This window comes from Vanessa tameamea, chromosome 9 (genome assembly GCF_037043105.1).
Source record: "Vanessa tameamea isolate UH-Manoa-2023 chromosome 9, ilVanTame1 primary haplotype, whole genome shotgun sequence".
In the NCBI taxonomy this organism is placed as follows: domain Eukaryota; kingdom Metazoa; phylum Arthropoda; class Insecta; order Lepidoptera; family Nymphalidae; genus Vanessa; species Vanessa tameamea.
In genome coordinates this window covers 7,283,263-7,298,841 of record NC_087317.1, presented here as the reverse complement: position 1 = coordinate 7,298,841, position 15,579 = coordinate 7,283,263, and the positions used below count along the sequence as shown (strand labels likewise).

The window sequence follows — 15,579 nt, the reverse complement described above, 5'->3', positions numbered from 1 at the left end:
AGGTGTTAGTTAGTTACAATATTAAGATTCATCTTACGGGAAACACACTTTTATTGAAAACGTATGTATGTACGTCTGTTTCATAATCGTTACGTAAAAAAAAATGTTGTCTCTTGTCTGTCTGTCTAGGAAGGAAGGAAGTATGTACTTTAAAAATATTTCTAAAGTAGATAGATTTCCTTTCAAACATTTAAATTATTAAATCTAAAATTGTATGAGATTATATTGATTAACATTTATGTAAGGTTTCGTGTGTACAAGAGTCGTTTTTTCCACAGGAAACTATGACAATAATGGGACTACCTTCGTGGCTGCATTGGCTGGCTTGGTTCATTAAGCAGTTCTCGTTTCTTCTTATATCCGTAACACTCATGGTGATACTATTTAAGGTAAGAATATACTTACTTACGTTTTAAATTGAATTGAAATGAACATGTAGTAAAATAAACGAACGTCTTGTACTTGCAAGGAGAAAATTTGATGTGTACGTGTAGCAGAATTATATATTTTAAGATGTTTCCTGTACGTTGATCACAGATTAAAAAAGGGAAAAAGTAGTGTTTTTATCTGGATTCTAATTCAAGATCTATTAAGATTTACTTGATGGTCGGGCTTTCTGACAGCCCGTCTGGGTAGGTTTCACCCACTCATCATATATTCTACAAATAGCAATATTTAGTATTCTAGTGTTCCTAGTATTCTAGTGTGTGTTAGGTTTGAAGGTTCAGCGAGCCAGTCTATTTCCAAGCTCACGGGTCATACACCTTGGTTCCCAAGGTTGATGGACTTTTGGCGGTGTAAATAATGGTTAATATTTCTAACAGCACCAATATCTTTGGGCGATGGTATGGTATGGGTTTACCATCATGTGGCCCAATTGTCAGTCAGACTATATAAATAAAAAGTTAGTGCTCAAGCACTTTTGCCTCTTTAAAATAAAAATATCGATTTAAAAGGAACATATAATTTTATTTATTTTTTGTTGTTCATCGTAATTATTATAAACTGTTAATTATTTACGTTCTTACGTATTTCAAATGATTTTGTACATTAAACTGAAACACAACCGTGCTTTGAATATTTCTTATCGACGAATAATTGAAGGTCCAAGGAGAATATAGATTATTTATATGAGGACATATCAATTTTAAAAATATGACCTTCATTATACATCAGCTTTAGAAGGTCTCGCTAGCAATAAGAATAATAGATCGTAAATTGATGGTAATTACATTCCAAAGTAAAGATACATACTTTTTAAATTTTATATAATTTACAATTTTTCTAATCTTTTGGATACTTCAAGATCTTTGGATCTCCCCTTTTACACGTACTAAATAATAATGTACTATTCATGTATATTTAAAAAAAAATGTCTGAGAATGCTATTGCGACAAAGATCAACAACTTGACAGCCTCTATACATGTATGCGGCGACTGTAAGTGATTTCTTTAGATACCTACTTACGTTTCCCTGAGTTGAATATTTGGCGATATGTTATCAAAATTTTGACTATCGAATTTCGTTTCATTATCATAAAGTGAAGATGTTGAATTTAGTATATATTTACTATTACTAATAGTAAACTCAACAATAACAACTATTTTTCACAACGGATATCTTATCTGGCTCGACAAATATAAATCAAGCGAACCGTCACGTGTTTTTCATTAATATTCGAAGTAAGTACAACTCCTGAATGATTCCGGCCATCGCGACCATTCTCAATGCAGTCTTGCCAATATCGCAAGAGATATTATACAAAATGCGTGCATTAACACAAATGCACTCTATATGCTCTCACCATCGTGATCGAATTTTAACAACTCGACACGACGGACAAGATACCAGGCCTTAGTGCTTTCCGTGGTATAGGACAATATACAGGGTTATTGGTAATTCGACGTATTCCCGTTAGGAGGTGATAGGGGTGTCTATTTGCTATAATTTTAAGCCCCATATGCATGATGCAAAAGTGAACCATTTTTGAGTTATCACGTTTTTTAGATTTTTTTCAAAATAAGTCAAAATTGCAACTTCAAAAATGTATTTAAAAAAAAGTTTCGATTAAAATCTACTTTTTTCTTCTGATTTATAAAAACGATTAAACACTGGATATTTTTCAATATTTAAACAATAATTATCGGTCCAAATTTAAAAATGCGAGACGGAAAACGATATAATTTCAATATATTTTTTATTTTTTTTCCTCAAATATGCCTGAAAACAAAAAATATCATTATGAAACTTGTTCTGCAGTTTATTTTAAAAATATAATCGTTTAATTAGCTTTCCGAAAATGTTTAAAAACTAGGAATTTATTTCAAAGCAACCGAAATAAAATGATCAGAAAAGACGCTGGTGGAAATTCGTATTCGAACATGACCAAATTCGTACTAAAGCTCGCTCTTTAAAATTCCCACAAAATTGATTTAATATAATATCCAATGAAAAAAAACTTATTTATTTGCTTAGCTTACTTACCTAATACAAATTTAAAATTAAATTTGTATTTCATAAACAGTTCAGTAGCTAAGTTGCAATTAAGATATTTTGTAATTTAGCCTAGTTCTTGCTCGAAGTGACTTCCCCTATTGCGAACGCAAAGTCGCTTTCTTTTTCTAAGTTGTGACTTAACTACCGAACTAGTCAAATTATTCCGCATTGTATTTGAAGCGTTCATAATTCTTATTTTGATTTCTTCCGCGGATGACACAGGCAAGACGTCACAAATCCCTAGTGGATTTAATGTGACCCCAAATATAGAAATCAACCGTCGTTAAGTCCGGATTCCTCGCGGGCCACGGGATGGGTCCCCTTCGGCCTATCCAACGATTAGGAAAATGGCTATCAAGCCATCGCCTAGGATTGAAACCAAAATGTGCAGGACATCCGTCTTGCTGGTATATCATATTTTGCCTAGTAGCCAAAGTTACGTCTTCGAGGAGGGCAAACATTTTTTTTTGTCAAAAAATCTTCATAAGCTGCAGTATTTAGATTGCTTTTTTCACTCCAATAATGTTTATTCTGGTTGTTAGTAATACCATCTTGATCAAATTTGAATTTGTCGGTCCAGAGGATTTTTTAAAAAAAGATGGATCTTCTAAATCCTCATTAAGCATGAATCTACAGAAAGCAACTCTTCTTTCAGCATCCTCTTCGTAAATAACGTGCACAGGATTAAAATGATAAGACATCTTATTTGTAACTTCCATAACTTAACTGTTTATGTATCTAAATTTAATTTTAAATTTGTATTAAGTAAGTAATAAATTTGAAATAAATTCCTAGTTTTTATAAATTTTCGGAAAGCTAATTAAACGATTATATTTTTAAAATAATCTGCAGAACAAGTTTCATAATGATTTTTTTTGTTTTTCAGGCATATTTGAGGGGAAAAAATAAAAAAAAATATTGAAAAAATATCGTTTTCCGTCTCGCATTTTTAAATTTGGACCGATAATTATTATTTAAATATTGAAAAATATCCAGTGTTTAATCGTTTTTATAAATCAGAAGAAAAAGTAGATTTTAATCCAAACTTTTTTTTAATAAATTTTTGAAGTTGCAATTTTGACTTATTTTGAAAAAATCTAAAAGACGTGCTAACTCAAAAATGGTTCACTTTTGCATCATGCATATGGGGCTTAAAATTATCGGAAATAGTCACCCCTATCACCTCCTAACGGGAATACGTCGAATTACCAATAACCCTGTATATTAGAATATATAACTACATAAACGTTCGCTCACGGAACAGGTACACTATTCCTCCCTCACTATTAATCCGATGGGATGAAAAACTGGTTCGAACTGAACTTGGACTTTTTCAAGCTGAGAAAAAGCATGATGACTGTTACTGAGGATTTACTTACGAAAGCCTATTTTTTTTTATTGACCTGAAAATAAGCTCTAGTAATCTAATCTAATCTATCTACAGCTTTATAAGATAATTTAGTTACAATTACTACAAACGCAATACAGTCAACAGCACATTGGCTTACGGGCCGCCTAGCGTTGTAAAAAGTCGCAGAATCGATCCGGACTCCTTGGCCTATTGTCGTTCCTACCCATAACACAAGTGATAAACTTAAAAAGAGGCGTAAATAGTAATATTAGTAATTCCTTAAATAATTTGGGGTATTACTACTATTCTTTTTTTTTAAAGAAATACTAATTTTTGAATTATTTTTACAGCCCAAGTATATAATAGCTATAACAATAAATAACACCTAATATACATATAAAAAAAAAGTATATGTATAATGGCTATTAGATTCATATTTAAGTTTCTATACTATGTCGAAGTCGGCTTATAAAAATAAATAGATAATTAATCGACAGATATTGGCCGAGCAAAAATATCTTATAAGCTTAGCAACAGCTAGTTTCGAGCAATTTATAAATATTACGTTATAACCATTCGCATACCAGATTTACTATATTGCATTGAGAAGGAGAATTTTTGATCTGACAGCTCTTTTAAACAATAATGACTTCAGATATCATATCCGGGTAATTTTATAATAAATTCTAAACAAATAAATGACATGTAAAAAATAATTAATGTACAAAGCATGAATTTATGTACATATAAAATAGTATTCGTATTGAGGAAAAAACGTGGAAACTGACAATTTTATGCAGAATATTTAATATTAATATTTTATTGATCGATGTTATTTATTCGACAATATTTTTACAATAAATACTTCTTGTCGATTTTTCTCGTTCGTAAAATGACTGAGATTAAACTTTGATTAGAAGAAAACAAAATAATAATATAGTGATGTTAGAATCGTTGTTAGGCGATAATGGTTAAACTATCACAAAGAAACAGCGACTGTACTTCGACGTATCATTAGATAGACCGTGACCCTATTTATTTGTAAGGTCATGTTGAGAACTCGTGACGGTTTCATGGTGCGTTTCCACTGAAATATTTGTCAATTTCTGTATTTGCCACTCTTCGGAATGTCACAAACGTAACATATTTTTTATTTAACGGAGTCTTTACTTTCTTTATTAATAATTTCTGCCTGGGGGTGTGTCAGATATTACTTGGTGATAGCGCTTTGTGCAAGCCCTTCTGGGTAGGTATCACCCACTCATCAGATATTCTACCACCAAACAACAGTACTCAGTATCGTTGTGTTCCGGTTAGGAGGGTGAGTGAGCCAGTATAATTAGAGGCACAAGGGACATAACATCTTAGTTCCCAAGGTCGGTGGCGCATTAGCGATGTAAGGAATGGTTAATATTTTGCTTACAGCGCCATTGTCTATGGAAGGTGGTGACCACTTACCATGGTGGGTCCATATGTCGTCCGCCGACCTATACCATAGAAAAGGCGCCCTATGTCCCGTACCTGTTAAATTAAGAATGTCGTCTCATAATGACTAAATTATTTTAGATTCCTTTCAACTCGACGGAAGACGGGGAAGGATATGCTGTGCTAACTTTCACGCCTTGGTCCGTTTTATTTTTCTTTTTAACGCTCTTCGTCATAGCATCGCTGTCTTTCTGTTTCATGGTCAGCGTGTTCTTCACTAGAGGTGAGAATTATTCATAAGTAACACTTATACTAGTAACGTCAATATTTATACTCGTTAATATCTAATTAAACGTAGAATGCTACAAATATTGACCTATTGTAAGTTATGGTTTATTTGTTAGTGGTGTTTACAATACCTTCCCGATTACATACCGACGTTACCGCAAATAAATTGTTGGTAGTAGAATAGGAGATCGGTTAGGCAGGAACAATTACATTTCAATTCGATTGCGATAAATGACAATGTTGTAGTAGAATTGGCCACTGGATGGTTTAACTTATTACATGTGTAACCTCGGCTTCAATTGCCAATGCGACGACACAACTATCTCGCTGAGTTTTAATATATTTTGTTGACATTGAAAGATTAGGCACTACTAGAGTTTTTTTTTATAGATAAACGTAACGTCGAATAATATTTTTTACATTTTACTCCAATAGGAAAAAAACATGTTTCATTTTAACTTCATAAAGTTTACAAAATTGTCACAATTATTTATAGTTTTGTAGTTTTTTTTATTCATATGTACCTATGTACGTTCACTATAATGACAAACATATTTATTTCCTAATATATTTTCATTGTTCTGGTTAAAGACTAGAACATTCATTATTATTAAGTAATATTTTTCCTACTTATATATAAATCTAGAATATAAAAACGCTATTAAATTATTCAACTAAGTTTTTTTATATAAACAAGAAGTAAAAATATATATTTTAGATTCTATTGCTTTGTGTATATATTATATGTACTTTTTCAAGTGTGCGTGATGGCTAAACCCGAGGCTTAAAAGTAAAACGGTGTTATTAGGTTATTTGAAAAATCGATTCCTGAGGCCAGGAATCGCAACCGATGTATTTAACAGACGCGTTTGTGAAGGCATGCTACAAATTAATGAAAAATGGAATAAAAACAAAAATGAAAATTAATAAATTTGATTTAAAATAATTACTTAATTTTGAACAAATAAAAGACTTGCTGATTGTACCTACTTTTTCATCATCGCAATATCAATTTATATTATTATCGTATTAGTTATAGTTATGATAAAATTTTAGTATCTCATCCAGGCAATAATTGTGATAAAAATAAATTTAATTTATATATTAATTTAAAAATACAAATGAATTTAAAGATTTGTACGTAGTTTTTGTGATTCCAAGGCTTGGATTTAAAACTAGAATAACATAATAATGTTTTTCCAGCAAATACTGCAGCGTCATTCATGGGCCTCGCGTGGTTCTCGACGTACGCTGCGTTTATGCTGACTCAAATGTTATACGAGGACATCAGTCTAACAACTAAATTGTTGCTCAGCTTGATATCAAACACGGCCGTGGGGTACGCTCTGCAAATGCTTATCATTTGCGAAGGTACATCTAGAGGTAAGTTATAGATTACTGTATGAGTACAAACTGTCTTCATTGTATGATTTGTTGTTTATTGTATGGTTAAGGTGATGTTTTCTGGGTTACTTTGTTCTACCTTAACTTTTAAACGCCCGAACAGATTGGATGTACATATATCGTTAGATTCCTTACAACATCCCGAGTTACACACCATTATTTTGAAAAAAGAACATTATTGCAGCGATTATTTTGAATTATGACTAATTGCGGTGATAAAATTAATATCATGGAAATTAGTCGTTTGGTCCGCTCACACAATTTAATGTTTACGAGACAATTATTATTCTTATAAGTACCTACTTATTGCGGATGTTTTTTAACTACTGAATTTTATTTAACGCTTATATCGATTTAAACAGCAATTATACATCGGATTTGAAGTCAATATCATCATTTGTACTCGAGGTGTGCGAAACAAAGAAACGCTCACTTGCATAATATATCACGGAGGAGACTTGTTAATTATTTGATTTTTTTTTTGTAATGAGCAACGCACGCAAAATCTTCATCTCTATCTCAGTAAAACAAAGCGAACTACAATCTCACGCGTCTAGAATGTTTTCGTATTAACTGTGTATGCTTGGATGAGCAAGGACAGTTGCTAATTTCAAATGTTTAATTATACCGTGCTCTTCATAAATGTAGAAGTGCTAATATAAGTTTAAGCTAAAGACTTAAAGAGAAAACCAATTTTATGAAACAGAAAAAAACATATCGTGAAATAAATATCTTTAAAATAATAGTTATATAATTACATATCTCATTAATTTAAAACGGTTACTTTCACTATAAAGATCTTAGTCTCTTTTAAATCTTAACAGCACAAGAATGACCAATTTATATTCGTATTTAATTTGATTATTTGAAAATATTATAAAACTTATGTTACATCACAAAACAATCATTTTAATTAATCGAGAACTCGATATATTATAGTGGATCAATTAGGATATCAAGTCATCATTCCTGATTGAGATAGCGATGTTTCATAAATGAATCAATTGAAGTGCGCACATACAACAAAGTCATACCCGTACTACATTGTTGCACAACATCAATAACTGCCAGATATAATTGCAGATAGACGATAATAATATATTTATCACTATATTCAGTAAAATTTTTATGTATAAACTAACTGCGCCCCGCGATTTTACTCTCGTTAAATTAATATTGTGTAAAATAAATTCCATAATTAACACTAACGGAAACAGAACGTTTTAAATCATATACTTTTGAATATCTTGATAAAAATTTTTAGTGATTATTATTATTATTTACTTTGGCTTTGTGCAAGCCCGCCTCGGTAGGGGTATGTCTCTGGGCGATGGTGACCACTTACCATCAGGCCCATTGCCCGTCCACCTACCTATTACATACTAGCTATAAACTAATAACTCCGTAGACTTTATAACAATTGATAGATCTTGATTAAACGTAATTTTTACTCGTTTTGAAAACCCGAACAAACAGACTAAAACAGACAGATAAAATAAAGATATTGTTAATTTTTGAGAATTTCAAATCGCCAAATTAATTTAAAAAAATAATACAGTTATCGTGAAATTACAAACAAACACGAGTCATGTTGTTCATACAAATTCAAAGTTTATTATTATTTATAAAATAGAGGTCTGACCATTGCATTATCCTACATAGAGACAGCATCTGGTGATCTAAATAGAAACTAGTTTCAGATTACTTTTATTAATTAGCCAACCAATACAAGTTGGAAAATTTACAATTACTAACAATTGTACGCTGTTCATAAAAAACTAGCTGTTCGGTGCGGCTTTCACTCGCGTTAAATGTATCTACTCAGCTACGATGACCGTAGCGTGATGTTTATACTATAATCTCTCACAATAAATGAGATATCTAACGCAAACAAACAATTCATCAATTAATGACAACAAAAATTGTAAATTTGACCATTGTTGAAGTCTTTTCCTGTTGAATTTAATATTTTTAGTCAGTATTGGGTCAAACTAAACATCTCTTTACTTTGTTTTTTTCGTGGCCTCTTCTTCTTCTTCTCTTTGTAAAAAAATTCGATTGCTCAATTTCATCACGCTCCAATTGCAAGTTTAATTATTTGAAATCATATTTTTTCTACACATGATACCACAGATATGTTATTTTCTAAATATTTAGGCCTCATTCGCACGAGAGTTAAAAATGCGATGCGTTAAAACCCAGCGTTGGCGCTTTTATACCCTTCCTTATTTGATTATTCATACGAACGTTTTTAAATCACTCTTGTCTCGTCTCGCGCTTTTGTAAGACGTGATAATGGTTAGCGTTAAATTATTAGGAAAAGCGTTTTGTGTCGCTAGAAGACGAAAAAGGAAACAGAAGGCATTCTGGGTACATCCTCTGAATGAGCCGAGATACATAAAAGAGCAGTTTATGACACTGCAAATTTTTTAAATTATTTTCAAATGTCTATAGCAACATATGACGTAATGTTGAAAATGGTGGGCCATCAAATAACACTTCAAAATATCAACATGCGCTTGGCGATATCAATTGATATGCCATTGACGAAAGCAGGTAAACAAGAACCGTCCGCTCACGAAATCAGCGCGCTGACCGCTGCATCGCTGCTTTTTTTACCTCTAGTGTGAATAATAGTATGAAGATGCATATGATCTATTTCCAACGCTCAAAATTGAAAATGCAACACTGCTCGATAAATAAGCGTGTTTTAAAAACGCTGTCGTGTGAACATATACTTGGGAATGCATTTGTTGTATTTGAACGCTTTTTTTAACGTCCGTTAAAAAAACTCTCGTGCGTTTGAGGCCTTTAAATGATGTCAGCCATGATTATTGAGTTAACTGGATATAGTGTCAGATGGCAATAAACAACTACATACTAAGGAGAAAATTAAATTAAAATTTTTAGTTAAAAAGAAGTCAATGAGAAAAATATTGAAAGTTTATCTTTTTATATACTCTCCAAAATTATGATTATTATGTTTATGACAGTTCTTGAATAATTAAAACCTAATCGACTCAAATTCGTATTATCGACTTATCGATAACTTTATATATGTCTTCGAACATATTATCTACTTCGTTGTTAAGTAAAACTTAAAGTTAATAAATTGTCTATTTCAAACTAAACACTATTACCGATACGGAATCCAAAATAACATTTTAAAGGGAAATGAAATGTTATAATATCACATAATATACGTTTTTAATTTTTTATAAATTTATCAATATTACAAGTATTGTTGGAACCTTATTTCAGTGTCCGTGTTAGATGGTCCCGTTATTCCATATCATTTTCATGGCAATTTTAACCCATTTGAAATTTGATAAATAAACTATGTCTTATTTGCAGATGTAAACGCCTTCAAGGGAATAACTTAATTAAAAACTTAGATATATAGGTCATATTTAAGTTTTTTATTTAGATTTGGAGATCCTCAAAATGTTATAGCATTAATAGCATAATAATTAGTAAAACTCGGTCTGATAATAAACATTCTAGATATTTTTATTAAAATCCTTCGTTTAGTTTCTAAGAAATAAGCGGATATTGAGGTACATGATTTACAGAAAACGAAATATCTTCACAACTAGGAAAAAATCCTAATGCAAAATAAAATAATAACAAATATTTAGTAACAAAAACACATAAAACAATTACAATAGTCTTTTAAATAATTTAATACAAAAAAAAACTATTTTTTAACCGTGATAAGTAAATCTAATAGCAAATTTGAATTTAAATATATTGAAACAAAAAGATGTTTAATATTTTTTCCATACCGAACACCATTATTCATTGTAACGAAGGTAGACCCATTATTTATTTAGCATTACTTATATATGTAATGTTTCGCTATGATGTTTTACTTAGAAGTATAAGATTAAAGATAGATATATACTTGCACGAAAATGATACTTGGTAGTCCTCAAACCCTCCTCGAGATCGTATCATATATCGTTACATCCTTTCGTACGCTACGTTGTCAAGTTAAATTGAAAATACGCGAGACTTTCTGTATGCTAAGATTATATTTCCACTTGCATATTCTAATTAATTATCAGGACATCAAACAGTCACATCCGTGTCTTCATAAAAACATAAATTTTAAAGACAAAATATTCGAAAATATCTCCAACCAATCCAAAAAACAATGATCCAAACCAGTTGTGTGCCTAAAGGCGTGTATGCAGTAGTCACGATCACGGGACGATGAATGATTCCTAAATTAATAAAATTTCAGTAGTTTCATATATCTCAAGTATGATTAGGTACTTCTGCACTAAATCAAACGACATCTGTCTTAAGTAATGCCATTATAATTGTATTATCAGTTCCATTTTTAACCTTTCCATTAATACTGGTGAATATCCTGATCACTGGAAGGACGCTCAAATTATACCTCTTCCAAAATAAGCAAATCCATCTTTTTTTTTTCTGATTTTTGCCCCATTTCTATCCTTCCCTTTCTTTCGAAAGTACTTGAACGTCTCATCCATACACAATTAAATTATTTCCTTTCCAGAAATATCCTTCTGAATACTTTACAATCTGGCTTCCGAGCTGGTCACAGTACGACTACTGCTTTGATCAAGGTTTCTGATGATATTAGGCTAGGAATGGACAATCAACAGGTTACGGTGCTGACATTATAAGATTTTTAGTAATGCCTTCAACACCGTGGACTTTGATATCCTTCTTGCTGTCCTCGGTTCTCTTAACATATCTCCACCAGTAATTGACTGGTTTCATTCTTATCTGCGTGGGCGTCGGCAGCGTGTTGGAGTTAACGGTTCTTTCTCTAACTGGTCTCCTATAACTGCTGGCGTGCCGGAGGGTGGCGTATTATCCTCTCTCTTGTTTTCAATATTTATTAATTCTATCTCCTCTCATATTACATCTCTCTGCCACTTGTATGCGGTCGATTTTCAAATCTACTCACTAAGTAAAGTTTCGACAATTTAGATAAAATTGCTAAATGGTCAAAATCTTTTGGATTAAAGGTAAACTCTACAAAAACCCAAGTTTTAATCATCGGGAGTTTTAAATCTAAATTAATATCACGCATTTCTTTTTCTGACTTACCCACTGTTCGCTTGGATAATGTTGACATACCGTTTAGCACAAATTGTAAAAATTTAAGGGGTATTTTTGATATTTCGCAATATCGCAAAAAGCTCAAGTGGCTCCCAATTCGCTATCGCAGGAATACTCATATTCTCCATCTACTTTACTCAATTCTTTTTCATCCTTAAACTCTGTTCTATTTAAAGGAGAATTTAAATTTTTTATGTACTACTCATAATCGAACGCTCCGTTTTGAAGATAATTTACTTTTAAAAATTCCTCCTCATTCGACTTAATTCTATACAAATTCCTTTACTGTTCAGGCTATTCGTCTGTGGAACTCTCTTCCTGTTGAAGTAAGACGTGCACAATCACTTGCTTCATTTAAAACTATGTTGAAACAATACTATCTTGCACTTTAATGTTGTATTTAGTTGGAGAGAATTTTAGTTTAATTTTATATATAATTTATATCTAATGAGATATATACATATATGTATGCTTGTTAGCTACCAGATACTGTACATTATTTTATTTTAAATATATTATTATTTCACTGTAATGTATTGATATATTATGTTTATATCTGCCTTGTACACCCCTACCTCTTTCTATATCTGTTTCTTTCCTCTACCCTAAGGTTGTCTGGAAGAGATCGCTGTTGAGCGATAAGGCCGCCTCTTGTGCATCTTTACTAAATGTGATTCAACTTTATGTTTACTGGTGTACAATAAAGAGTATTTTGATTTATAATTGACATATAAACATTGCCTAACGTTTGTTTTTATGGCTCAATAACGATCCTTAAAGGTTAGCAGTCAAAGTGGGAGTGAACTAGACATGAACCTACTTATTGATATTGTCTGTTTGATAATACACAATAACTTATTATATATGTTATCAAAATGATTTCTTTAGTGTAATCTTTTCTTCAATCAGCTTTAATTATTACAAAATAAAAAGCGGTATTTTTTGTATAAAAATAAATATATTGCATTTGCACCGGAAATTGCATCAGACTAAGTTCTTTTTTGCGTTATTCAAATAAACACAAAAAATACCTAGCTTGACGGTTAAATATATTTTCGTAAATACTGTACCAATATAGATAACTTAGGTCAATAAAAAAACAAACATCATACTAATATATCTATATTAATAATTTCGTGCAGGTCTACGATAGACCCGATCGAAATCAATCCACGATTATATGACAACAGATATCCGCAAAATTCGTGTAATCTTTAAAATATATTTCGATATTAAATCCGTAAAATTCAATGACATGAAGTTCAACGGGCGGCCATATTTGACTTTTATGGGTGCATAGAAAAAGTGTGTTCCAAACCATAATTTTGTGCAGTTATTAAATACAAATAAAATTTAGATGTTATATAAAAAGTAAATGATAAACCGTATTTGTGTAGTTAAATTTATTTTACTCGAGCGAAGCCATCATTCATCTAGTATAATAATAATTTTATCCGTGGTTAGTCGTCTTGATAGTCTTAATATAAAATTCCATGTATGTTATTTTAAAAATCCCAAATGAATATATCATCTCTTTTTTTTATGAACTCTAAAGCTTTGCTACTTCATTCATGTTATCTTAATTTATATACTGTTCGATACAATGACATTTATTTGAAATCCTTGAGTTGATTACCTAAATTGTTTTTAATTACAGTATTTACAATTTCGTTCCAACAGAGCTCGCAAGTTCAAACCAATGTGTTCGTATCAACTGACACGCGACGAAATCACTCATTTATATTTATGTCATCCGCGTATGGATAACATGAAGGCTATTCGTACTTTACAGAAGGGTCAATTGAATGTGTTTTCATTGCATTTTGATCTTTACTCAAATATAATAAGTAATAAATCAGCTTGACTAATATTTTGTGACGCAACTAGTCACCGTGTCTATGTAAAGCTGTTATGTTTGAATACTTTAAAGTATTTTAAAATACCGACGTAATGAATGCATTAATATAAAATTCTAAATTTAAAGGACTAGTCTTAGACATTTGTAACAAACTCTATATTAAAAACTAGCGACGCGCCCCGGCTCGGCACGGGTGCAGTTTATTAATGAAGAAAATGAGCTTAGCAAAAAAATATTAAGTAGCTTTATTTATTTTATGCTTTAGGTTTGAATAGTGATTTTATTGTAAGAGTAATTGATAAAACAAATCCACGGCTTAGAGATTCAAATTTGGATTTGGCTTGGCAATTAAAGTGGGTTACTTTAACTGCCAAGGTAATTTTTTCTTGTTAGAGCCGGTTATCCGACCACCAAAACAGATTTTTTTTTATGAAATATCGTCATAGTTCAGGTTTTTTATACAAATGTATACATGATGTATACAAACCTTCCTCGTTTATCTCTCCTTCTAGTAAAACCGTATCAAAATCCGTTGATTGGTTAAGATGAAGTAAGCGGAGATATTTATTACATTATATAATGATTATAGATGCGAAACGAACTCTGTCTGTTTGTTAGTTACGTCATCACGACTAAACCAATCAACTGCTCATAATTCGTAATGTAATATTATAACAGTAAGATAGTTTGGGCCCAATACAAAGACATAGAAATAAAATCATTAAAATAGTCGTTAATAAGACACAGAAAAAAATGACGCGGTCGGAGTGTCGGAGATCACTTTGTATATAATATTCATTACTAGTTGTCGCCCTCGGCTTTTTATGAGTTGATCGTCAGCTGTTAGGGAGAAAAAGTAACCTCTGTGCTTTCGTGGAGTTTAATCTTATTTGATTCGTTTCAATGGCAGGTTTGACTGATAAAGAACAACAGACAGAGTTATAGTTTAGATATATGCGAATCGACATGGACAGCTCTTTTGGATATTGTAGTTTTTGTCATTGTAGTTTTGATTTTAAACTTTGTTTATATATCTGCTTTATTATATTTATAAATATAGTATTTGAGTAATTTGCATAATTATGACGATATGGATTATAGATCCATTCATACCATACATGATAGTCGTTCTTGGGTTTTTGTTTATACGCTTTATAATCTACGCTTCACATAACGAAAGTGTTTTATGTAGTGTTAAAAAACATAAAAAATCGATCGAAATACACAAATGAATGAAGGTGCTTATTAAATAAACGTTGAATTTAAAAAAATTAAGTATCTTTTAATGTAATCCTTAAACTAATCGTATTTTCCTCGAATACCTCGCGTGTATCTAATAGGTCTGCGTAATACACACCGTAATAAAGCATTCCAAATGAATATGTTATAACGTTTAAAATCAATATCCCAACTTATAATAATACTGCCGACATAGAATAGTTCTAAGAATTGTATACGTTTGAATATGCTATAGAAAACATGTATATCATAAAAAAATATTTGGTTTGTTCCAAAAGTATTTAATACGATAAAAAAATTAAATCTTTACCAATATCTGGACTATTCTTAACATGTTTACAATTAAACAGCAAGAACGCCAATGATAGCAAGAAAACGTCGGTAAACTGGACCGAATGAAAGAAGTCCTCTCCGCCC

General features: G+C 31.3%; 2 protein-coding genes across 3 annotated transcripts in view; both read left to right on the top strand.

The window, feature by feature from the left end:
* LOC113395046 (mitochondrial dicarboxylate carrier) overlaps nt 1-15,579 on the top strand; it is a 134,098-nt gene that overhangs the window by 3,997 nt on the left and 114,522 nt on the right. The window lies entirely within an intron of this gene.
* LOC113395100 (phospholipid-transporting ATPase ABCA3) overlaps nt 1-15,579 on the top strand; it is a 38,980-nt gene that overhangs the window by 5,851 nt on the left and 17,550 nt on the right. For both annotated transcript variants that reach the window (XM_064215760.1, XM_026632660.2), the window contains 3 exons: nt 279-389; nt 5,415-5,556; nt 6,765-6,944. In XM_064215760.1, coding sequence (XP_064071830.1) covers nt 279-389; nt 5,415-5,556; nt 6,765-6,944 — 433 coding nt within the window. The remainder of the gene's footprint in view (nt 1-278; nt 390-5,414; nt 5,557-6,764; nt 6,945-15,579) is intronic.